At 45.4% G+C, this 25586-nt stretch overlaps 2 protein-coding genes across 2 annotated transcripts; one reads left to right on the forward strand and one right to left on the reverse strand.

Annotated features, from left to right (window-relative positions):
- Positions 1 to 94: 94 nt before the first annotated feature.
- Positions 95 to 11289, forward strand: LOC117375743 (major histocompatibility complex class I-related gene protein-like). Its single transcript, XM_055224020.1, has 5 exons — positions 95 to 242; positions 2579 to 2863; positions 7184 to 7489; positions 10589 to 10687; positions 11261 to 11289. The coding sequence occupies exons 1-5, from the start codon at positions 95 to 97 to the stop codon at positions 11287 to 11289; spliced, it is 867 nt and encodes a 288-aa protein (XP_055079995.1).
- Positions 11290 to 13978: 2689 nt separating this feature from the next.
- p2rx7 (purinergic receptor P2X, ligand-gated ion channel, 7) lies at positions 13979 to 24980 on the reverse strand. Its single transcript, XM_033973213.2, has 13 exons — positions 24355 to 24980; positions 23469 to 23616; positions 22405 to 22476; positions 21762 to 21834; positions 21343 to 21439; positions 20732 to 20812; positions 20206 to 20341; positions 17989 to 18125; positions 17732 to 17822; positions 17511 to 17576; positions 16436 to 16540; positions 15959 to 16066; positions 13979 to 14588 (listed from the first exon to the last, which is right to left on the reverse strand). The coding sequence occupies exons 1-13, from the start codon at positions 24474 to 24476 to the stop codon at positions 14061 to 14063; spliced, it is 1764 nt and encodes a 587-aa protein (XP_033829104.1). The 5' UTR covers positions 24477 to 24980; the 3' UTR covers positions 13979 to 14060.
- Positions 24981 to 25586: the final 606 nt, after the last annotated feature.

A 25586-nucleotide genomic window follows, 5' to 3' on the forward strand; every position in this document is an offset into this window, starting at 1 on the left:
GCAACAAAGAGCAGAGAATTTCATGCTGTAATACAACCATCCAGCTGTTAACATGCCAAATATCACAAGCTGCAGGGTCAGTAAAAACTCCGACATGGCTAGTGTTAATCAAGCTAACACTAAAGCTAATGCGTCGGATGCTGTGATGGAGGAGGCGCCCAAGGCAGAGGCCCAGTGTGTTCTTGGCAAGGTAGCTAAAGAGCTGGCGAAATTTACAGCACTTATGTTGGAAAAGTCCAAGAGTCACAACAAGAAACTGGAGGAAAGACGCACTACAACAAACTACAACAAACACCAAACTTGCTGACATTATTAGCCGGATCAGCAGTGTGGAGTCATCTGCTTTTTTTGGAAGAAGCACATGATCCTCCAGTCTTCTATGGTGAAATGCTTACACAAAAGATGGATGACCTCGTTTGCAGGGGCAATGATACAGTATAATTTTTGGAAAGGAACATACCAGCACTTTTTGGTATTGCTTTCCCAAAAGGTCTGGAGATTGAACAGGTGCACAGATTGGGGCCTTACCGAGAAGCTATGACAGCAATAAGCCGTCCGGTCTGACAGCCATTATAGCCAGGTTCTTGCCGTTTTAGAGATAACCAAACACTCCTCTCTCATTTAGATTTTACATAATTTGCACAATTTGCACAATGTCTGTTTTGTATTTGTAAAACCGGTTTAGCCTTTAGTTTTAACTTTCACTTTCACACCAAAACCTGTGAGACTCAGTTCGACCCAGTAACACGTCTCAGTGTTTCTGCTCATGTTCATCATGAAGAATTTTGTGGCACTAATTCTGTTGGGAATCCTAATAAAAGACAGCACATCGAGTGAGTACTCTTTATGTGTTGAGTTCATTTAAGATGGATCTTGTGGTGTTCAGGTTTAACTTAACCCTGCTCCTGTTCTGATACGTGGAGTCACAGTTGTTTTTCTTTCTCTCTCTGTCCTTTCTCTCACTTTAACTGTGTGATCAGTTTTACAGAAGAGAAAACTTCATCTGGATTCACAATGTTTCAGCTTTAAGTTATAAACCAAAACAAGACTTTCTGTATGGAACAGTTACAGCAGTAAACAGCAGAGTGAGATCTGGTTTAGTCCTGTCTTATATAACACATTTATTACATACGTTCTCTGCTGCAGATCTGAGAGTTTATTTAATCACATATGATGGGAATTTATTCTACATTCTTATTGTTTTAAATATGACTTAATGAAAAAGAAAATAATGAATTTATTTGTATTGATCTTTACATATATTTACTGAAATTTAAATAAAATACACTTTAACATTTTGCATTGACTTTATCTTTGACATAAATGGCTGGAACTGGATCTCATTTTTTAAAAGACCCGAATCTCTTTCTTTCTAATTTGAATGTATTTCTATACAAACACTGAACCAACACGAGGATCATTGCAGAAGCAGAGCAGGCGACTCACGTGAGAGCTTAGTGCAGAAAAAACATACCTGTCATTATAATCACAGTTATTAATTATTATTATTGTAGTGCAACATTTTAATTAGATTATTCATAATTCCAAATGGTAAAAACAGTCCCACTCTCAGTTTAAACCATTTGAGGGTAATTTCTCTCTGTGATTAGTTTGTTGTTAAATGAGTTTTCACATTGGCTTCTGTCATATAAATAAATATAAAAAGAGACAGTCTTTTGAGCAGCTTTTTGACATGAGCGGATCCTAAAGATTTCACAAAAGAGTTGTACGTCCCGTCACTAACTTAGCAACACATGATGTGAAAGACCATACTGCATTCTTATTGTTTTAATGAATAAAAAAACTACATAAAACAGTGAACTTTAAAGCAGTAAAGGCCTCACCCTCCATCAGGCAAATATCTGACTCACACAATATAGAGTTTGACACATTAACTCAGAACAGATTAGATTCATCACATCCCTCTGACAGTGAGAGAAGTCTTTCTGATTTACACAGACCTGCCTCAGCTTTAACTTGGACATCATGTTCCTGCATCACTTCTTGTCTTGGTTGAGAACAGCTTCTTTTAGTTTGATTTATTTGTTTTCATCTTTCCTGAAAAATTCATAAAATACATTTATTTTACATTTACATCTGATTTAATCTTCTCCCCACAGTGATCCACACTCTGAGATTATTTCAAACATCTTCATCTCATGTCACAAATTTCCCAGAGTTTGTTTCTGTTATTATGGTGAATGATCTGGAGATAATGTACTGTGACAGTGAGATCATGAGGTACGAGCCCAAACAGAAGTGGATGAACAGAGTGTGAGAGGACGACCGATACTTCTGGATCTGGAACACTCAGCGCTGTGTGGCTAGTGTGGATAATGGCAGATACAGCATAGAGGATATAAAACGACGCTCCAACCAGCCTGAAGGTTTGACACTTTCTCTGTGACACAATGAACTAAAAAAAAAGACAAGCTTTGGCACTTGCACTGTACTGTCCTACACAATTTTAGCCAGTGTTTTCCCAGGGCTTAAAGTACTTATTTCTAGATTTTCAAACCAACAACAATATCCCTAAACATTTTTATTTATTTTATGAGTCCTGATGTTTGTGTTCCAGGTGTTCATGTTTGGCAGGGGCTGTTTGGCTGTAACTGGGACGATGAGACTGATGACACCACTGTGTATTATCAGTACACCCATGATGGAGAGGGTAAGTACGCTTTTACTTCCCTGGACCTGAGCACAGAGTCCTGGGTCGCTGCTAAACCTGGGACCTTTATCTTTAAAGAGAAGCATGAGAGCCCTGAAAAAACTCAAGATATCAAAGACAGCATTCACGACGTCTGCATTGTGTGGCTGAAGAACGTTGTGCGCTATGGAGAGAAAACTCTGAAGAGGACAGGTGAGAAGAGACATACATATAAAATAAACCAGTGTTTTTGAGTCCTCCCTGACCAGTGAAACAGGAGCATTTCTTTACTTCCTTTTGACTTTTGAATGAACAGAATGACCCATGATCTACACACATTTATATATTATAAGAATATTTTAGTTTTTAAAATACAGATGTTAAACATGAGGTATAGTGAGATAGAACCTTGAAGTGATTTCTCAAACTAGAGAAATCACTTTAATTGAGGTCACTGATGTGGTTGGCAAGCTTCAATTTTCCATGAGTCTCGCTTTTAGGCACATGGGCATTAGTTAAAGAAGATATTATGCTAAATGCATGTGTTGTTTTTTTGTGTTTTTTTTGTATCTTTCTCCCATGTTATAACACTGTTCTCTCTTCCAAACCCTGCCTGAGGAGGTTTTAGATGTCTTCCATGCATGTTTGTGTAATACAGTGATCCCTCTCGGGCAGGACTGGACTAGAGTTTTCCCAGTGGGCCAAAACACTTTTTTGGGCCAGTCACTGTCAGATCTTTGCAACACCACACAGTCCTGATGTAACGCTTCAGTGGCCCGCTCTTATTCAGCTTTCCCTGGCTGTATACACTCTATCATGAGTTCACCACGGCCTCACGTGTGGGCCCCACGCAGATGTGGTCCTGGCCCAGTCCTTTATCACCCGGGCCGGCCCAAAGCTCGCCAGCCCCTGTCGCGATCGACAGCATGGTCAGTGCCACTGCTGATAGTGAGTTCATTTTATATAGTGAGTTCACTGAAATCACACTGAAATCAAGACATTTAGTGAACAGAACGCTTCAAAGCTCAAAATGGCATTCTACACTCTTATTTTACATCGATGGACGCATATTCATGTTCTTCCGTTCTTACCTTAATGAAAAGATGTTTACATGATTTCTGCAAAGGAGCAAAATCTTTTCTTTTTAAAGTGACATAAAACATGAGTCCAGACGTCCTGACACAAGTGTGTGGAGCCTGTGGAGTTTAGGGGCCACTTCAGACCACTGCTGTCATTGCTGTACTCAGACTGTGGCTCTGCACTCTGAACACCAGGGGGCGTGCACAACAAGCACAAGGGTCCTACAGGGTTAAACTTATTTATTTTATATAGTAATTCACTTTATTTAATTTATTTCATTTCTAGCAATCATCATAATAAAAAACAAGATTTAATTACAATTAGTAACACTGGCTTATTAAAAACAGTCAAAAGTATTAGAGTCTGTGTAAGAAATATCCATCCATCCATTTTCTTCTGCTTATCTGGGGCTGGGTCAGGGAGGCAGTCTAAGCAGGGACTCCCAGAATTCCCTTATCACAGACATGTCTCGCAGCTCCTCCAGTGGGACCCCAAGGCGTTCCTAGACCAGCCGAGAGACATAGTCCCTCCAAAGTGTCCTGGGTTTTCCCCGGGGCTTCCTCCTGGTGGGACATGCCTGGAACACTTCCCTAGGAAGGCGTTCAGGAGGCATCCTGAGCAGATGCATGAGTCACCTCAGCTGGCTCCTCTCGACATGTAGGAGCAGCATCTCTACTCCAAGTTCCTCCCATGTGACAGAGCTCCTTATCCTATACCTAAGGGCCCAGCCACCCTGCAGAGGAAACTCATTTCGGCCGCTTGTATCCGCGATCTTGTCCTTTCAGTCATTACCAGAGCTCATGTCCCGAGGTGAGGGTAGGAATGTAGATTGACTGGTAAATCGAGAGCTTTGCCTTTCAATTCAGCTCCTCCTTTACCACAACAGACCGATACAGCGACCGCATCACTGCAGATGTTGCACCGATCCAACTATCAATCTCACGCTCCATTCTTCCCTCACTCGTGAACAAGACCCCGAGATACTTGAACTCCTCCACTTGAGGAAGAGACTCACCACCCACCCGGAGAGGGCAAGCCACCTTTTTCCGGTCGAGAACCATGGCCTTTGACTTGGAGGAGCATCATCCCAGCCACTTCACACTCAGCTGCAAATCGCCCCAGTGCTGCAGGCCCTGGCTCGATGAAGCCATCAGGACAACATCATCTGCAAACAACAGAGATGAGATCCTTTGGTTCCCAAACTGGACACCCTCCAACCCCTGACTGCGCCTAGAAATCCAGTCCATAAATATAATGAACAGCACCGGTGACAAAGGGCAGCCCTAGTGGAGTCTAACATGTATCGGGAACAGGTCTGACTTACACACAGCTCCACACACAACACAGCTCCTGCTCCAGTCATACAGGGACCGGACAGCCCTTAGCAAAGAGCCCCGGACCCGATACTCCCAGAGCACCCCCCAAAGGACATCACAAATCACAAGGGAAATGGTCAAATATCATCTTCAGATCCACAAAACACATGTGGACTGGTTGGGAAAACTCCCATGAACCCTCAAGGACCCGATGGAGAGTACAGAGCTGGTCCAGTGTTCCACGACCGGGACAAAACCTACACTGCTCCTCCAAGGTTCGAGTATCGGTCGGTTCTCCTCTCCAGTACCCTGGAGTAGACCTTACCAGGAAGGCTGAGGAGTGTGATTCCTCTATAATTGGAACACACCCTCAGATCTCCCTTCTCATACAGAGTGACCAACCCTGGTCTGCCCGTCCAGTGGCACTGTCCCCGACCACCACGCAATGTTGTAGAGACATGTCAGCCAAGAAAGCCCCACAACATCCAAAGACTTGAGGTACTTGGGACGGATCTCACCAACTCCCGGAACCTTGCCACCGAGGAGCTTGCCAACCACCTCAGTGACTTAAGCCAGGGTGATGGACAAGTCCGCCTCTGGGTCCCCAGTCTTTGCTTCCTCCTCGGAAGACATGACGGTGGGATTGAGGAGATCCTCAGAGTATTCCTTCCATCACCCAACAACATCCCCAGTCGAGGTCAGTAGCCCTCACCCACAATGTAAATAGTGTTGGTGAAGCACTGCTTCCCCTTCCTGAGGTGTCGGACGGTTTGCCAAATTTTCTTTGAGGCCGTTTGATAGTCCTCCTCCATGGCCTTCCCCGAACTCCTCCCAACACTGAGTTTTTGTGTCAGTGACCGTACAAGCCATAGCACAGTACTCATCAGCTTTCTCAAAAGTCCCACGAGCCAACATGGCTCAATAGGACTCCTTTTTCAGCCTGACAGCATCCCTTACTTCCGGTGTATATTACCAGGTTCCACTGTTGCCGCTGCAACAAGCACCACATCAACAATAGAGGTGGAGAACATGGTCCACTCGGAGTCCATATCCCCTCCCCCGGGATCAGGGAGAAGAGACCACTAGACGTTTCCAGCAGACCCTCACAATACACTTGGGCCTGCCAGGTCTGTCCGGCTTCCTCCTCTGCCAGCGGATCCAACTCACCACTAGGTGGTGATCAGTTGACAGCTCAGCCCCTCTCTTCACCCGAGTGTCCAAGACACGCAGCCGGAAGTCAGATGACACGACAACAAAGTCGATCATCGACCTCCGACCTAGAGTGTCCTGGTGTCATGTGCACTGATGGACACCCTTGTGCTCGAACATGGTGTTTGTTATGGACAAACTGTGACTAACACAGAAGTGCAACAACAAAACACCGCTCAGGTTCAGATCAGGGAGGCCATTCTTTTCAATCACGCCCCTCCAGGTGTCACTGTTGTTACCCACATGGGCACTGAAGTTCCCCAGGAGAACAATGGAGTCTTTGGTTGGTGCACTGTCTAGTACCCCTCCCAGGGACTCCAAGAGGGGGCCCGTGGGCCAACACAATAGTGAGACACCTGTCACCCTCTTGTTCACCGGGTTGAACTCCAACACATGGCGGCTGAGCTGTAGGGCAATAACCAAGCCCACACCAGCTCGCCACCTCTCCCCGCAGGCAACGCCAGAGGAATGGAGAGTCAGCCCTCTCAAGGAGTTGGGTTCCAGAGCCCAAGCTGTGCCTGGAAGCGAGGCTGACTATATCTAGTCAGTAGCGCTCAACCTCCTGCACAAGCTCAGGCTCCTTCCCTCCAGCGAGGTTACATTCCATATCCCCAGAGCCAGTCTCTATCTCCAGAGATCCGGTCACCGAGGCCCCTGCCTTCGACTGTTGCCCAGAGCTCTCTGCATCGGCCTCTTACGGATCCTCCCGCGGGTGGTGGGTCAACGTGAGGATGGCCCCACATCACTCCTTTGGCCTGAGCCCAGCCGGGCCCCATGGGGAAAGGTCCGGCAACCACGCACTCGCTCTCGAGCACCCACACCAGGCCTGGCTCCAGGGTGGGGCCCAGTGACACCGGTTCAGGCGACATAGAGAATCTTGTTCTTGTACTCGTCATAAAAGGTTTATCTCTCCTGTGGTGTTGCGTAGAGCTCCCCCTGGTGTCTCTGCTGCAGAAGTCCTCCTCTTCCCCGGTCACGTGTCACGCCACAGGCTTCTACCCCAGGAGAGCCATGCTGTTCTGGACCAAAGACGGAGACGAGCTGCTGGAGGACGTAGACCCTGGAGAGATCCTGCCCAACGAAGACGGGACCTTCCAGTCCAGTGTGTCCCTGGACCTGTCCTCTGTCCCCCCTGAGGACTGGGACAGGTACCACTGTGTGTTCCAGCTGTCTGGGGTCAAAGAGGACTATGTGACCAGACTGGACCGGAGCAAGATCAGGACCAACGGTGAGAGCGTGCACTGATGACAGCTGATCTAAAAACACAAGTTTGTAGATCCTCTTTCCTCTCCATTTTAGACCTCCAGACCCCGCCCCTTCTCACTCTCCTCCTTTAGTCCTCCATAACCTGCTTTTTTTCATCCCAGTTAACTAAAACCCATGTATTTCTATGACAAATGTTGGACATTGCCATGGCAACAAGATTGCAAATAGGGGAATGTTCTCTTTGGCTTTTTTTGTTCAGTATGGCAAGTCGGATGCCCATGCCAAATTTCAAATGTTTGTGACAAACACATTTTTTTGATTCCATTGAAAAGTTCAAGGGGGCTATCTATCTATGTAAATTGTATATCAATGTGTTCAGATCATTGTTTTGGACAAAGTGTAATTTAATGTCAGGTATTGGAACAATGCATGTCTGAGTTACACACAATTTAATACTTAAAAAAATGGCTTTTGGTTGGCCACACCCACAGCTCAAGAGAGTAGTTTATAATCCCACATGGCTCTAGTTCATTTTGACCAAATAGCAAGTTTCTTGAATGAAAAGGCACAGTATAAAAAAATTCAAATGCAAGAGGAAAAATTTGGGAAAAGTTGGGTCCCACCCACAATGGCCAACTTCCTGTAGGGTTTAGTGTGGGGTCATAATATCAATTTTTACTTGTCATGACATGAGCTATGGTTGGTCTCTCATTGCTGTATTTTATTTACTTTTTTGAGGTGGCACTATTGAGTCATTTTGAATTGTTTGGGGTTTTTTTTGGGGTTTTTTTGCACAAATTCACCAGTCTTGAATGTATGGGTCCAATAAAATTGACTTTTCGTGATGGTTCAGGGGGTCAAACATGGCCTCAATAATGATAAATAATAAGATAATAATAAATAATAAAAAGAATAATAATGGAAACAAAGTTTAAATCTCGGCACCGGACAAATTGTTAGCTATTGTCTCCAGTTTCAGCTGGAAGTGCCCTATTCGACCTTTACCAACCCTGATATTATTGATGATAATATCATCAATAATATCATATAATAATATATGATATATTATTGTTGTTCTCTTTGTTTGGGTCTGAGGATGGAGTTATAGATGGGGGAGAGATTATGTGTCAGGCCCCATTCCTGTTTAAGGAAGAACTGTCTTTCCTAACCTTCTCCTTTAATTCCCCTCTTAAACAATTTCTTTTTTCTGGCTAAGATCTCTAATTGAAGATCCAATCTTCAGTTGGAGATTCTTGATTTTGCTCATCCAAGCCACTTTGAAGATTTGTCCAGTTGACAGATTTAAACTTAATTTTGCTATGGATCAGACCTAGACGACTGAAAGATTACACAGACAATAATAATGGAATTTGTTTTTTTCCACCATTATTTTCTCCCAAACAATCAAATCAAATCAAATCAAATCAAACTTTATTTATAGAGCACTTTTCATACAAAAAAAAGTAACACAAAGTGCTTTACAAAGCATTAAAATCAGTCCCACCCACCAAACCCACCCAGCCACCCGACAGCCCAACAACCCAACCCCAACACATCAATAATCATAACCAAACAACCCCCCACCCCAACACACACTCCCACCCCCCACCCCAACACATGTTAAAATACCTCGGTTTCATTTAAAATATGTTTAAGTGGAACAGGCTGGATAAAGATGAACCAGATGAGAGAGCGCCACCAGAGGAACCATCTGCACCAGGAGCAGGGTCACCCACAGCCACAGGACACCAGCCTAGGGCCCAGAGAAGAGATGAGGTCAAGACCAAACCTCCAGGGCCCACGAGCCAGGGCCCAGCAGCCACAGCCAACCACAGCTCCCGGTGCAGAGGGCTCCTCAGAGGAAACACTGGCAAATCTAAAATGATTAAAAATAATAAAATAAGTCAAAACTAATAAATAAGTCAATAAATAATAAAATAAATAATAAATAAATAATAAAATAATCAATAAATAATAAAATAAGTCAAAACTAAACAAGTAAATAAAACATAAGTAAAACATAAACACACTAGCCAGCCTAAATAAGACTAAATAAGTAGAGAAGTAAACTAAAATGATAAATACTAATCAAAAGCTATGCTAAAAAGATGGGTCTTGAGCCTGCTTTTAAAAACCTGAATGTTCTCTGTGGCCCTGGGGTTCTCCGGCAGGCTGTTCCATAGACGGGGGCCATAAAACTGGAAAGAGGCCTCTCCATGAGTGTGTGTCCTGACTTTGGGAATAACTAGGAGCCTGCTGCCGGAGGAGCGCAGGGGCCGCGAGGGTTCATAGGATAAAAGCAGTTCTGTAAGATAAGAAGGTCCAAGACCTAAAAGCCTCCTGTTACTTCACATTATGCCCCATCACAGATAAGGTCAAATATGATTTATTTATTTTTAATTTTTTTAAATAAAATTTGAAGAGGGCACTAGTCATTTTGAGATATAATGCCATGATTTGCATATCATTGTGTTCGGCTCACAAATCTGCATAAACACTCTGTTGACTTTTTCCAAACAAAAAAAAAATGAAAATGAAATTTTCCAAATATTGTAATCGATAATCTTTAATTGCATATGGGTTGAGTGTGTTTTGGCCAAATGTGAAGTGTTAGTGATGAAAATTGTACGAGGGCGTGCACTTTTGTCATTCCTGTGCTTGACTTGCTATACGTTTTAGGGCGAGGCCACAATATCACATTTTTTTTCATTTCCTGACATGTTCTATTTTTTGCTGCAAGTTTCTGATTTTTATGTTTATTTTCTTCCGGGTCAGGCTCCTATTGGCCCCATGAAAATCAAAGTTTGAGGTGGCGCTAGTGAGTCGTCTTTCGTTATTTTTTCTCGGGGTCTTTCTTCACAATTATGTTCTAATTTTTGATACCTGTCACTGCCATTTCAGGGCATGTTTACAACTTGATTTTTCCCATTTTCTGTGCTCCGGAACGCGGTTTTAATGAGTCCCTCACTGGGACGTTGTCCCAGACTCAGGCCTAAACAGAAAAAAATTACAAGTAGAGAAAAAATGCCCCCGAGCTGTTTGCACCAATGAAGCAAATGACACTCCGACTACTGAAGAAATCATGAGTGAGTTTGTTGAATTTTTTATTTTTTTTGTTGTTTTTCAGCCAAAAATCCCCCGACCTCCATCATCGCTGCTGTGGTCGTTGTGGGAGTCGTTATCGTCGCTGCTGCTGTGGCTCTGTTTGTGATCAGACGAAAGAGAGGTCAGACAGGACTGTGCAATTTATGTCATAAATATGATCATATTTAATGTTAAAGATGAGGTATTAAGCAGTTTCTGTCTTAAAGTGTTTGTAGGTTTGAAATAAACAGGAATCTCATACGTTTTTGAGACACACCAACTGTGTGAGGAATAGTTACACCTTTCCTTCTAGGTTCAGATTCCCTATTGTCCTGCTTTTAGCTCTCTTAGATCTATTAAAGGCCCATTTTGGATCTCCACAAGCAGAGGGCTTTCTCCACATGTTGTTCCTCCTTCACTTTTCCCTCTGTGTTTGTGGGCACCACTTGAGCTCTATGTTGTAGAGTACGGATCACTCCAAGTTTGTGCTGCAGTGGAAAGCCCTCTCGGATTGTGGATATCTAAAATGGGCCTTCAATAGAGAGATTAAAAAAAAACAGGACAATGGAGAATCTGAACCTAGAAGGAAAGGTTAACTGAAATTGAATCTGACAGGCTTGGCTACTCATTTCAATAAAAATCATTATATTTAAGGTTTGACTCAAAATTGTGCCTAGTTTTTTAGTTTTGGTGAAATTTATAATTTTACTTCCAGATGTGACAGACTTAGAGATAATTTCATAAATGTTACTGAGCAACCATAATGTAAACAAGGGCCAAAACCTGTCCAAATGACACAATACTTCTGATTAGACTAATAAACTTGAATGATAGCACCTTTATTTTGTCAAATTATTGTTTAAACTGACAGAAAGTGTTTTTCCTTCTGTCTAATTTTCCCCTGGATTTTTGTCTGGACTTTTCGGTGCTGATGACACAGAGTAGAGGGATTTCATTTTGGAACTCAGTGATACTTCCTGTATATTGTGTATATGACACTGTCACTCAACTGATGTGAAACTCTGATAAATATTTAGCACAGGTTCTATCCACCAAACCAAGTCAGAATGAGAAAAACAGTCAAACAGGTCAAATGCACTTTAAATGTGAAATGATTTGTCTTGTCATTCTTATGTGTTCTGGATAAATATGTGAATAATTTGAGTTTGTTTGTTTTCAGCTGGGGAAACATCAGGTAAGTGCACATTGCATCTGTGTCAGTGTTTCATCATGTTCTTAATGTGTTCATATTTTGATCTTCTCCAGATCCAGAGACACAGACACAGACACTGAGGCTGAGTCCACTGAGTAACACTGAACGCCGCTTTATTCCTCTGTTTTGGTGAGAACATTATTGTGGAAAACTGTGTAATGAGACCTATAATGTGTTTAGGAGGGGTTTAATCTGTAATACAGAGTTATCAAGATTATATAAAAGGAAAATAATCTCCCCAAAAATAAAATGTATATTTAGGTAATTTGTTCCAACAATTTAAATAAAAAACTGTCCTTCTTGGATTGTGCAGTAACATTAGGAGAGGACATGCAACTCCAGGTGGAAGTCTTCAAGAAACCCACACACACTGACCAATACCTGCTGTTTGATTCACACCTTGTTTGGTAAAATATGAGAATACTCATCTTGACATTGCTTGTGGTGTTCCCCAGGGGTCAGTGTTGGGACACATGCTTTTCAATCTCTATATAAATTATATATTTAATGTATCACATTCATTAAAACTAATCCTCTTTGCTGATGACACTAACATTTTTATAGTAGTTTAGATGATAATGAGCCTATAGACACAGTGAATGTGGAATTAAATAAATTAAAACAATGGATGGATACAAATACACTATCATTAAATCTAAGCAAACTAAAATAATGGCCTTTGACCTTTGATGACCATAAAAACAAGAGAATAAGTTCCTAGAAGTAATTATGGACAACAAATAATCATGAAAAGCCACATCCAGCAGATAAAAACAGCCAAGAGCCTCTCAATTATAAATAACACAAAACAATATCTTGATCATGGTGCTCTCCATACATTATACTGCTCACTGGGTCTCTATTATTCCACGTATTGTTTTGAAATATGGGGAAACAATCATCAATGCTCAACTAAGCCATTGTTCTTGTTGCAAAAACCAGCAGTGTGGATCATTCATAAGGTTGGTTTTCAAGATCATACTCATGATCTTTTCATCCAGCCCAAATTATTCAAATTTCCCGACCTTGTAAAATATTATACTGTAATTATATTATTTAAAGCCTTTAATAAGTCATTAGCATGTAATGTGCAAAAGTGTTTAGCTCTTAAAGAGAAAACTTACAATTTAAGAGGTTCTGGAAATGTTATACTACCTAATGTTCAAACCACTCGTTAAAGTTTTTGTGTGACTGTGTATGAGGTGAAACTGTGGAATATTCTGGATTTAAAACAAAAGCAATGCGAAAGTGTTCATAAATTTAAGTTTTTATATAAAGACCTGGTCTGGTCTCATACACAGAGACCAGTTTAAATATAAAGTCATACTGCACTTTCTCTTTATGTTTATTGTTTCTTACCATTGTTGGTATGTTTTTCTTTCTGCGATATGGAAATGCCTCATGTTACTTATAGTAACACTTGTTATGGCATTCTTTGCCCTAAATCTTTACTTGTATTCATATGTATTGTCATCTGTGTGTTTAGCCTAATTCCTAATACTCCTTACGTGTATTGTTATGTAATATTATCTATCTCTTGGACCTTTCGTGATTCTATCTGTTGTTACACACGGGCAGATCTCGTTTGTTAGCGTACAAGACGATGTGTCCAGCAGCCTGGAGTCATTTGGACTAGATTAAGACTGGTAGCATTGTCTTGATGGTATAAATACACTGTATGTATTTTCATTTGTCAGCTGAGGGCGAGATGACACTATAGGGACAACAGCTCTTTGACAATTGTGCACAATTGATTCAATAAATCAGATTTTTTTTAATTCAAAACAACTTCTCTATTGATTTTATATTTTTTAAGGTGTTTACTATTAGAAATTCCACAACACACTGTCCAGCAAAATTGTCAGTGACTTTTCGCTATAATTATATATAAATGCATATACATAAATATACATATATAGTGTTGTTTTGGTTTTTATATGTTCTAATGAAAGATAGGAGTGGGAAGTTAATAAGTTTTCTTCTTTCCTCTCTTTTACGAGCTTAAATAAGAAAAAATATGTGAAATGTGCATGAAGTGTACAGAATATGTGTTCATTCATCTGCTCGAAACAAATAAAAAAAAACATGATTCAAACATGAGCAGAGCCGAGTAAAGTCAGACTTCAGATGTAAAGTTAACATTGATGATCAGGAGAATCTCCTTCCAATGAAATCCTGAAATCGTTTCACCCTGACATGTTACAGACAGAACACAGAATACACAGGTTTTAACGAATTTAATGAAAAAATTCCTGAGCGCTGATCCAGGCGTCTGCTTCCTGGATCCTCTTCTGCCCTGTCCTCATTGGCTGCTCTTGTTCACGCCCCGCCCCTGCTGTGCCCCGATTGGTCGGACACCGCTGTAGTGTCCGTCGTGGCTGGGGTAACGCTCACGGATAATCTGGACGCAACAGCGCGGGATTATGGGTGTGGCGTGCGAGGGGGTGGGGCCAAACCTCCAGAGGATGTACTGGGCATAAGCACAGTGCCGTAGCTCCCTCGCGCTCCTGGAGGGGGCGCCCAGAGGGTCCTCATACTGCAGACATGACTCCAGCAGAGTGCGCCACAGCACGAGACGCTCAAACAGACCGGACGTCGAGATACAGGGCCCCGGGGCCACGCGACAGCACAACGCCTCCACCAGCAACGAGGACGGAGTGCAGCGCGAGCACTTACACCAGGGGGGAGGGGCCAGAGCAGGAGGAGGCACCGCAGGGGGAGGGGTCAGAGGGGCAGAGGGGGAGGAGTCAGATGGTTTGTTGGACAGTGGGTGGATCTCAGGGTCACACTGAAGCAGAGACACAACCGCCTGTAAATGCCCAGGATCCTCCTGCAGAGAGAGACTGGTCAGACCACAGCAATAACAGAAAACACATATACACAGAGCCACACACAGGGCGACACATACACACAGGGCCACACACACACAGGGCCACACACACAGGGCCACACACACAGGGCCACACACACACAGTGCCACATACACACAGAGCCACACACACGCACACAGGGCCACACACGCACACGCCACAGGGCCACACACAGGGTGACACATGCACACAGGGCCACACACACACAGGGCCACACACACACACAGGGCCACACACAGGGCCACACACACACAGGGCCACACACACACAGGGCCACACACACACAGGGCCACACACAGGGTGACACACACACAGGGCGACACACACATACACAGGGCCACACACAGGGCCACACACAGGGCCACACACAGGGCCACACACAGGGCCACACACAGGGCCACACACAGGGCCACACACACACAGGGCCACACACAGGGCCACACACAGGGCCACACACACACAGGGCCACACACACACGCGCACATAGAGCCACACACACGCACACATACCCCCACACACGCACACAGGGCAACACACACGCACACACACTAGGGTCGGGCTTTTTTCCCTCCCTCGGGTCCTGCATTTCTGTTTATGCGTGGCCCGCCTAAGCTCGCCTCACACAGCAGAATCTATTTATACAACTGTAAAAAAAAATACACTACAAAAATACATTAATAAATGCAGCTTTATTTTAGCGAAAAATGAGCTTGAAAAGAAACATAATGGGAGTGAATCTGTCAATATAATGATGGACCAGCTGCAGTTTTCTTTCAAGACAAAAGTAATACCTCATCTTCCGTCCCCAAATCGCTTTTTTGGCTGGTAACTGGCTAATGTGGTGTGCAATGCTGCTCAAAGGGAGCGTACCACGGTGGTGCCAGGTTATAGGTTAATTGCACCAGTTATGTGCCCTGGCTAAAGGTCGACAGATTTAAAAGTGGCATTTGACATTTTGACAAGTTGACATTTTCAGTTTGTTTTAGTGCATGCTGTGGAGTTACACCACTGTGGTGCATTAAACTACGCCTTAGTGTGGTAAAACAGTGCAAGCTCCGACTTGTTTAATCCACTTATACTGGTAATAATAAGATACGTAAATACCAAAACACTGGTTGACTCTTTTGACAGGCGATTGTGGAGGGGAGTGTGTTAGCAGTCTCCAGCTCAATAGAGTCTTCCTAGTATTGTGTTGAGTTTGAAGGCAGTAAACACAGAGTGACCTCAGTACCCAACCCCCCCCCTCACCCCAAACATCACCCTAACCCTCATCCTACCTCTCACCCTAACCCTCACTGTCACCCTCGTCAGAGCTCTTAAAGTGATGTACCTTGCGGCTCTGGACAGATACAGGTTTGGCGTTCTGCAGACACTTCTTCTGAGGCCTCTTCACCAAACGCAGGAGCGGCACGTCCACAAAGGAGACGCACAGCACCCCCTGGAATACACAAGAGTATGCAGCAGGGACACAGGAGGAGAGAAGCAGTTATGAGAGAAACATTCAGTCTGTCCACGTGTCCCAAAGTCTTTAGGTAATCTGTCCTCTGTGAGATCTAAACGTCCCTGTGTGTCAGATGCCCTCCCTGTGTGTCAGATGCCCTCCCTGCGTCTCTATGGGGTCTTATTCTGTGTAAAAGCTGCTAACCCTGTAGTTCTACAAACACGTTCTGAAATGCATGGGTTTGTTGGGTTAGTTTAAAGTTCAGATTTCAGTCTCTCTCACATGTGAACGCGCCCGGAATCTGCCACGCCCGCTCTAGTCCCGCCCCCTCTGTCTAGACCCCACCCCCTGTGTCAGAGGCCTTACTATGGGTGTGTCCTGCACGGCCTCCACCTTCCTCTCGGAGTACCTCTGTCCCACCTCTGCAGAGTAACACCTGGTGTCGATCAGCCAATCTAGAAACAATGTGGTCTGTAAAAGAGAGAGAGAGAGAGACGGAGGAGAGACATGTGAGAGAGGGAGACAGGTCAATCTAGAAGCACTGTGGTCTGTAAGAGAGAGAGAGACGGAGGAGAGACAGAGAGAGGGAGAGACAGAGGAGAGACAGAGTAGAGACAGAGGAGAAACATGTGAGAGAGGGAGACAGGTCAATCTAGAAGCACTGTGGTCTGTAGGAGGGAGAGACAGAGAGAGAGACAGAGAGAGAGACAGAGAGAGGAGAGACAGAGAGAGAGATAGAGGAGAGACAGATTAGAGACAGAGAGAGACAGAGAACAAACATGTGAGAGAGGGAGACAGGTCAATCTAGAAGCACTGTGGTCTGTAGGAGGGAGAGGGAGAGACAGAGAGAGAGAGGAGAGACAGAGAGAGAGACAGAGAAAGAGAGAGGACAAACATGTGAGAGAGGGAGACAGGTCAATCTAGAAGCACTGTGGTCTGTAGGAGGGAGAGAGCGATAGAGAGAGAGACAGAGGAGAGACATGTGAGAGAGGGAGACTGGTCAATCCAGAAACACTGTGATCTGTAGGAGGGAGAGGGAGAGACGGAGAGAGAGACAGAGAGACAGACAGAGGAGAGACAGAGAAAGAGAGAGGAGAAACATGTGAGAGAGGGAGACAGGTTAATCCAGAAACACTGTGGTGTGTGAGAGAGAGAGAGTGATATCAGTTCGGTCCACACTCTCTCTCGCACCTCGAGCCAGAACCAAACAATCGTCCAATCAGATTTGTTTATTTCAGCGACACGTGTGAAATGAAGGAGCTCACTGGTCACCATCATTTACAAACAGAATGACATTTTCTCAGCTCAGATGAAGAGTTGGATCAGTGTGTGTAGTGTGGCTTTATTATATTGTGGTTTTGTTCTATCGAAACCACTGCATGGATGACTGTGTGTTCACTTGTATAAAATAAAACTTATCTGACTATAACAGGAGTCTGACCAGGGCATAGTAGGACAGAGTGGAGCCGATGTAGAGCACAAGCTGAATGAAGCTGAAGCGCCCGGCCTGAAACACAAAACAGACAAACATAACAAAGAGGAGTCAGCTGACGGCTCCGACCAACGCGTAGCATCAGGGAAAGAGATTTTTACATCATTTGTCTTGTTAAAAGAAAACTCAAAGTTTGTTTCTAAAAAGAAGACAGAAAAAAGAAGACAGACCTGACCGAAAACCATCACATCGAAGCGGATCCCAAACGCTTTGTACAAAGTCCTCTCCTCCAACCCGTTCACCAAATGGTACCGAGCAAACCTGCAACAAGACCTGGGTCAGACCTGGGTCAGACCTGGGTCAGTCCTGGGTCTGTCCTGGGTCTGTCCTGGGTCTGTCCTGGGTCTGTCCTGTTTCAAACCTGGTTCAGACCTGATCCAGTCCTTGGTCAGTCCTCGGTCAGTCATAGTTCAGTTCTGGTTCAGACCTGTAGTTGAGTCCCGGGGACAGGGTCTTGTTGGACTCTTTCTGGTCCACTCGTCTGAAGCTGTACTGGGGCAGACAGCGGCTGGTCAGAGGGTCCAGGTTACAGTCCCACTTTATCTGCACAGCTATGACTCCCCCCTGTGGACACAACATGCATTACAACACAGAGCCAAACCTTCTCTGCAGGCTCTTGAAGGTTGTGAAAAGTATAAAAAATCAGATACTAATCGATAAAGAAAGAGGGTTTTATTATCATTGTGACATAGGGATTGGTATCGAGTATCAAGACTTTTTCTTAGTATTAAAATTGAGTTTGAATTTTTTTTTTTTATCGTGATAACACAAGTACCTATACGTCCTGTTTGAATGCAGGAGGGTCTGGAACACCCATACATGGGACAGTCCAAATGATCAACATGGACCCTGTGTCTCTCTGATTGGCTAATCTGCACCAGAAGTAAATGAGGACTAAATGAGGACTAAACCAGGACTAAACCGGGGATAAACCAGGACTGAACCAGTACTAAACCATTAAAAATCAGGACTAAAGAAGGTCTAAACCAGGACTAAACCAGGTCTAAACCAGGACTAAACCAGGACTAAACCAGGACTAAACCAGGACTAAACCAGGACTAAACCATTAAAAATCAGGACTAAAGAAGGTCTAAACCAGGACTAAACCAGGACTTAACCAGGACTTAACCAGGACTTAACCAGGACTTAACCAGTACTAAACCAGGTCTAAACCAGGACTAAACCAGGTCTAAACCAGGACTAAACCAGGACTAAACCAGTAATAAACAAGGACTTAACCAGGACTAAACCAGGACTAAACCAGTACTAAACCAGTACTAAACCAGTACTAAACCAGGACTAAACCATTAAAAATCAGGACTAAAGAAGGTCTAAACCAGGTCTAAACCAGGACTAAACCAGGTCTAAACCAGGACTAACCCAGGACTAAACCAGTAATAAACCAGTACTAAAGAAGGTCTAAACCAGAACTTAACCAGGACTTAACCTTCATATCTGGTTATGATCCTGATCAGGACCTGTGGGAAAGTCACTGCTGCCTATTCTACCCAGCCTGGACATTTTGTTTTTGTAAATCAAAGTGTGTTTTCCCTTTTTTTAAAGCATGTATTTATATTTGATCATAGCTCGTATGAACTGCACGCGGACACTCTGACGTGTGTCTCGTCTTCATCATATTGGACTCCCCTCCATAAAAACACGGTTTATTCTGTGCTCAAAGCTGCAGCTCTGAGATGTTCCTGTGAAAAGAGGAACTGAGCTGATCGTTTCCTTAAATTTAAAAATACACTTTCAAAATGCTGACGGTTTGATTTCAAACGCTGCAGATTTAGGGGGAGCAGGTCAGACAGGAGAGCAAGAGGGCTGAGACGTGGTGGGACATGGAGAGGCTAAACTCAGAGTAACTGCAATTATGGGATTTTAGAAGAATATTTAACACAGATGGAGCAGCTCAAATGAATCTTGTTAAAATTTGTGTTGCCAGTTTTTTGGTCGAGTTACTGGCTGCGGGTAAATGCGCACACCAAATTTTTGGAGTTAAAGGATTATTAAAATGACCTGTAAACAGTCGGATGTCGTGGTCCCTGTGACACTCATATCTTATTTAGACAAAGGTCAGATCATTTGTGAACAAGGACAGTAACAGAAACGATCAGATTCAGCTAACCTGCTAGCATAGACTGTATATATAAATGGACACGGCTAACCTGCTAGCATAGACTGTATATATAAATGGACACGGCTAACCTGCTAGCATAGACTGTATATATAAATGGACACAGCTAACCTGCTAGCATAGACTGTATATATAAATGGACACGGCTAACCTGCTAGCATAGACTGTATATATACATGGACAGAGCTAACCTGCTAGCATAGACTGTATATATACATGGACAGAGCTAACCTGCTAGCATAGACTGTATATATACATGGACACAGCTAACCTGCTAGCATAGACTGTATATATACATGGACAGAGCTAACCTGCTAGCATAGACTGTATATATAAATGGACAGAGCTAACCTGCTAGCATAGACTGTATATATAATCGGACATAATGTTAATAGAAAGTCCTCAATGTTAATGGAAAGATATCGGATGCTATTGTCGCTCCATCGGCGACGATAGCATCCGCCACTAAAGGGTTAAATGTCAGGTGCTTCGTGACAGGTGCTTTACCTCCACAGCGAGCTCGTGGAAGTTCTCGCCCGCCTCCCTCACCATGTCCCCCAGTCTGAAGATGGGACACAGCGGGTCCAGTTTACGCTCACAGCTCCTCAGGTACGACTCACTCATCCAGGGGAGAATGTTCCTCCTACAAAACAACGAGAACTGAACTAGGACTAGACCAGGACTAGACCAGGACTAGACCAGGACTAGACCAGGACTAGACCAGGACTGAACCAGGACTGAACCAAGGACTGAACCAGGGAGGAACCAGGGAGGAACCAGGGAGGAACCAAGGAGGAACCAAGGAGGAACCAGGACTAGACCAGGACTAGACCAGGACTAGACCAGGACTAGACCAGGACTAAACTGACAAATAAAACTGAATCTGATTAGAATTGTATCTGAAATTGTAAATCACTGGAGTTAAAGTGTCTCTGGACCCTCAGACCTGGTTATGATCCTGGTCAGGACCTCTCTGGACCTTCAGACCTGCTTATGATCCTGGTCAGGACATGTTTGGAGGTGTGGTTCTGACCTAATATAGTTGAACGCAGGGAAGCGGATGTTGTTCTTGATGAGGACAGTGAAGTTCTCAGCTGCTGCCACAAGAGCCGGTCTGAAACACACACATCTGTTAGACCTGGTCTAGTCCCGGTCTAGTTCTGGTCTAGTCCGAAAACCGAAGTCAAATTTGTCAACTGGACAAATTGCAGTAGGAGTGAAGACGTTTTGCTGCTCATCCAAATCGCGTCTTCAGTTTTGGTCAGATTGCTGGTGGACACTGCCTTATACGGGAGGAGCCAACTACACTGTAACTGTAAACAGCCTTTGTCTCCAGTTTCAGCCTTAATGGCCCTATTCATTCCTTTAATGGCCCTGCTGGCTCACTCTATTGTTCCCTTTGTTTCATTTGTTTCCTTTGGGTCTGAGGATGGAGTTATAGATGTGATAGTTTATGTCTAAGGCCCCCATTCCTGTTCAAGAAAGGATTGTCTTTTCTAACAATCTTCTATCCTAAGTCCCCTCGCAAACCATTTTTTCTCTGACTAATATCTGGACCTCACCATCTTGGTCTAGTCCTGGTCTAGTCCTGGTCTAGTCCTGGTCTAGTCCTGGTCTAGTCCTGGTCTAGTCCTGGTCTGGGACCTGGGAGGACTGGTCTGGGTCTCCACTGGGCACCAGGCTGAGATCTCACAGGTTTTCTTCAGGACGTCAAACTTCACACAAGCTCCAGTCTGGACCCCTGAAAGAAATTTAAAGTAGTAGTGGTAGTAGTAGTAGTAGTAGTAATAATAGTTGTAGTAGTTGTCGTAGTAATAGCAGTAGGAGTAGCAGTATGTATTTGTAGTACTTGTGGAGTGTGGTATATAGGTGACACATTCCTCTGCCTCTTGTAGACTCTTTGCACTCTGTTCTTTTTTCTCAGAGGAGGATGTAATTTTACACCAGATGCCCTCCCTGTCCAAGCCAGCCTCATCACTGGGGCTGTAGTGGATATGGAGAAGTGTCTTGCCCAGCGGCACAACAGCGGTATACAGTCAAACACGTGTAAGGTTAAAGTGTACCGTGGCTCTGCTTCTCCCAGACTCCTTTCTCACAGTCTTTATCTGAGCGGCAGGAGCGGCCCCTGGCAGGCACCTGCACAAACACACGCACATGTGGGGTTTCCACGCTTTTGGGAATGTATGTCTATGGCAGAATGTTCAGCAGTTACCATGGTGAAGTTTTAAGAGAAGCCTGAAAACTCAAAAACTACAAACTGGATTTAAAGAGCACATTTTCAGGACTCTGTGATCAATCATTTGCAGTTCAGATAAGTCAGATTGTGCCCCAGACAGAGCAGTGCCTACAGTTAGCATCACATCCCCAGGGAATGTTCATGATATATAAAAGTATGACAAAAGTACTCCAGTCCTGGTGTAAAAATACTGCAGTCCTGGTGTAAAAATACTGCAGTCCTGGTGTAAAAATATTGCAGTCCTGGTGTAAAAATACTGCAGTCCTGGTGTAAAAGTACTACAGTCCTGGTGTAAAAGTACTACAGTCCTGGTGTAAAAGTACTACAGTCCTGGTGTAAAAGTACACCACTCCTGCTGTAAAAGTACTACAATCCTTCTGTAAAAGTACTATAGACTTGCAGTAAAAGTACTCCAGTCCTGATGTAAAATACTACAATCCTGGTGTAAAAGTATTCCAGTCCTGCCTTACCTCAGCACAGCGGCCCTGCCTCTGGCCCCGGGTCACGATCAGGTTGGTCGCCACAAAGAACGAGTTTTTATCCTGGAACAAAAATAAACCAAACACATCTCTGACCAGTCCAGATTATTTTACATCTGCCCTGTTTACAGATGTTTATCCATGTTTCAGTCGTTTGTTCTCATTGAGCCTCTGAAGTTGTATTTGGAGTGACTCATGTTTGAGTTTAATCTTTAGATCGACTACGCCAGTCTGCCCCCGTTTAACCTCCACTGGTACACGCCCACTGTGACACACGCCCACTGCGACACGCCCACTGCGACACTTGCCCAAGCCCACTGTGACACGCCCACTGTGACACAACCACTGCGACACGCCCACTGCGACACGCCCACTGCGACACTCGCCCAAGCCCACTGTGACACACCCACTGTGACACGCCCACTGCGACACACCCACTGCGACACTCGCCCAAGCCCACTGCGACACGCCCACTGTGACACGCCCACTGCGACACTCGCCCAAGCCCACTGCGACACGCCCACTGCGACACGCCCACTGTGACACTCGCCCAAGCCCACTGTGACACGCCCACTGTGACACGCCCACTGTGACACGCCCGTTGTGACGCCCACACCCACTGTGACACGCCCACTGTGACACGCCCACTGTGACACGCCCACTGTGACACGCCCACTGTGACACGCCCACTGAGACACTTGTCCAAGCCCACTGCGACACGCCCATTGTGACGCCCACACCCACTCTGACACACCCAATGTGACACACCCACTATGACACGCCCACTGTGACATACGCACTTCCTTCTCCAGTTTTATTTTCTTAATCGGTGATACTTGTAGGATTCAGCAGCGTCGTGTCATCATTTTGATACAAATGAAAAAAAAGTGCTGCTCTAGTGTGACGTGCATCTGTCCACAGGGGGCGCCGACAGCATGCGGCGCATTGTTGTGATGACGTTTACAGCGACGTCAGTTATTTTAGATGAATATTGTGATTATTATTATAACTACAGAGACTCAGCAGGGCCGGTGTAAAGGGCTGGAGGGTTGGACCTGAGAGGGGAGGCTGTAGTCCACCGTGTCCCAGGACACTAGGCCGATCCCGGGCACAAACACCTCAGACATGCCCTTCACTTTGGACGTGACGGAGCTCACCACCAACTCAAACTCCTGATACCTGCGATTCCACAAGAGCAGCATACTGAGAGAGGGAGGAAAAGAGGAGGGAAGAGAGGGAGGAGGAGAGGAGAACAGAGAGAGGGGGAAAAGAGGAGGGAAGAGAGGGAGGAGGAGAAGAGAGAGGGGGGGAAAAGAGGAGGGAAGAGAGGGAGGAGGAGAAGAGAGAGAGGGGGAAAAGAGGAGGGAAGAGAGGGAGGAAAGAGGAGGGAAGAGAGGGAGGAGGAGAGCAGAGAGGGAGGAGGAGAGGAGAACAGAGAGAGGGAGGAAAAGAGGAGGGAAGAGAGGGAGGAGGAGAGGGGAGAAGAGAGAGAGGGGGAAAGAAGACAAGAAGGGAGAGAGGGAGGAGGAAAAGAAGACAAGAAGGGAGAGAGGGAGGAGGAAAAGAAGACAAGAAGGGAGAGAGGGAGGAGGAAAAGAGGACAAGAGGGGAGAGAGAGGAAAAGAAGACAAGAAGGGAGAGGAGAGGGAGGAGGAAAAGAGGACAAGATGGGAGATAGAAGAGTGGGAGGGGAGAGGGGGGAGAAGAGAAGGAACAGTTTAAAATCACAGTGGAGCACTTCCTGTATTACCACATGATGACATCACAAGGTGGAACAGAGTGTTTTCAGTCTGAGAGAAGAACTCAGCCTAAATATGCAGGTTTGTGTGTTAAACATGTGTGAATGAAACAAACACAACTCCAGGTCTGTTTGTGATGAGGAAACAACATTAGAACAGAGCGCAGTGCATTATGGGTCTTTAAGTCCAGACTGAGACTGACCATATGACGACCAGGATGGTTCCGTTCAGAGCCCACTTCAGAGACCCGAGGCGCACGCTCTGGATCCGGACCAGTTTGGTGGTTTCATACTGGCACAAGCCCCGGAGGCACGAGCACCGCATTCTGGCTCCAGTCCCGCTTTAGTCCCGGTCTGATCTAGACTTAGTCCCGGTTTAGTCCCGGTTCGCGGTGGTTCAGGTCCGGTACGCTGGGTCCGTCTGCAGCCTCCTCGTCTCTTCCTGTCTCCGGTCACATGGCTCTCCTCCTCCGCAGCTGAGCGATTCTCCTGATCAGCCCGAGTCCGGAGCAGGACCGGGGGGAGCGGCCCCGGGGGGAGCGGGGCAGATGTGCTGGGGCGGGGGGGCTCGGTTTACGCCCGAACGGGACAGAACCGGGCAGCGCGCGCACTTTAACACGGGCTTTGTTTGAAACTAAACCAGATTCAAACTTCACCGATACAAACTTCATCTGTGACACAAACATACGCTCTGTCCCGTGTAATCGTGTCTTGGTGAGAGGAGCGGGGGCACACGCTGAATTCTTCCAGGACAAAGAGTCTTGTGTTCGGCCAGAGCGGAGGAGGAACATCAGCCTCTGCGTCTCCGCATCTGTGTCCGTCACTCACCACAAGTGTCCAGGAGAGGGCGCGATATGCACAGGACACGAGGGGATGCGAGGGGACACGAGGAGACACGAGGGGAAGCAGGGGGAACGTGAGGGGACACGAGAGAACAAGGGGACACATGGAGGACATGACTGGACATGGGGAGACGTGAGAGGATGCTAGGGGACACGGGGACATGACTGGACACAAGGGGACACGCGAGGACACGGGGGACACAAGAGGACATGGGGGGACATGAGCGGGCACAGGGGGACACGAGATGATGAGAGGACACATGAGGATGTGAGGGGACATGAGGCAGAGGAGGAGAAGAAGGGACATGAGAGGACAGGAGGGGAGAGACGAGGGGACACAGGGAGACACAAGGGGACATGGAGGGACAAAAGAGGACATGAGGGGACACAGGGAGACACAAGGGGACATGGAGGGACACAAGAGGACATGAGGGGACACAGGGAGACACACGGGGACATGGAGGGACGCGGGGAGACACGAGAGGACATGAGGGGACACAGGGAGACACAAGGGGACATGGAGGGACAAAGGGGGACACAAGAGGACATGGAGGGACGCAGGGGGACATGGAGGGACACGGGGGGACACAAGA

This window comes from Periophthalmus magnuspinnatus, chromosome 9 (assembly GCF_009829125.3).
Source record: "Periophthalmus magnuspinnatus isolate fPerMag1 chromosome 9, fPerMag1.2.pri, whole genome shotgun sequence".
NCBI classification, from domain to species: Eukaryota; Metazoa; Chordata; class Actinopteri; order Gobiiformes; family Gobiidae; genus Periophthalmus; species Periophthalmus magnuspinnatus.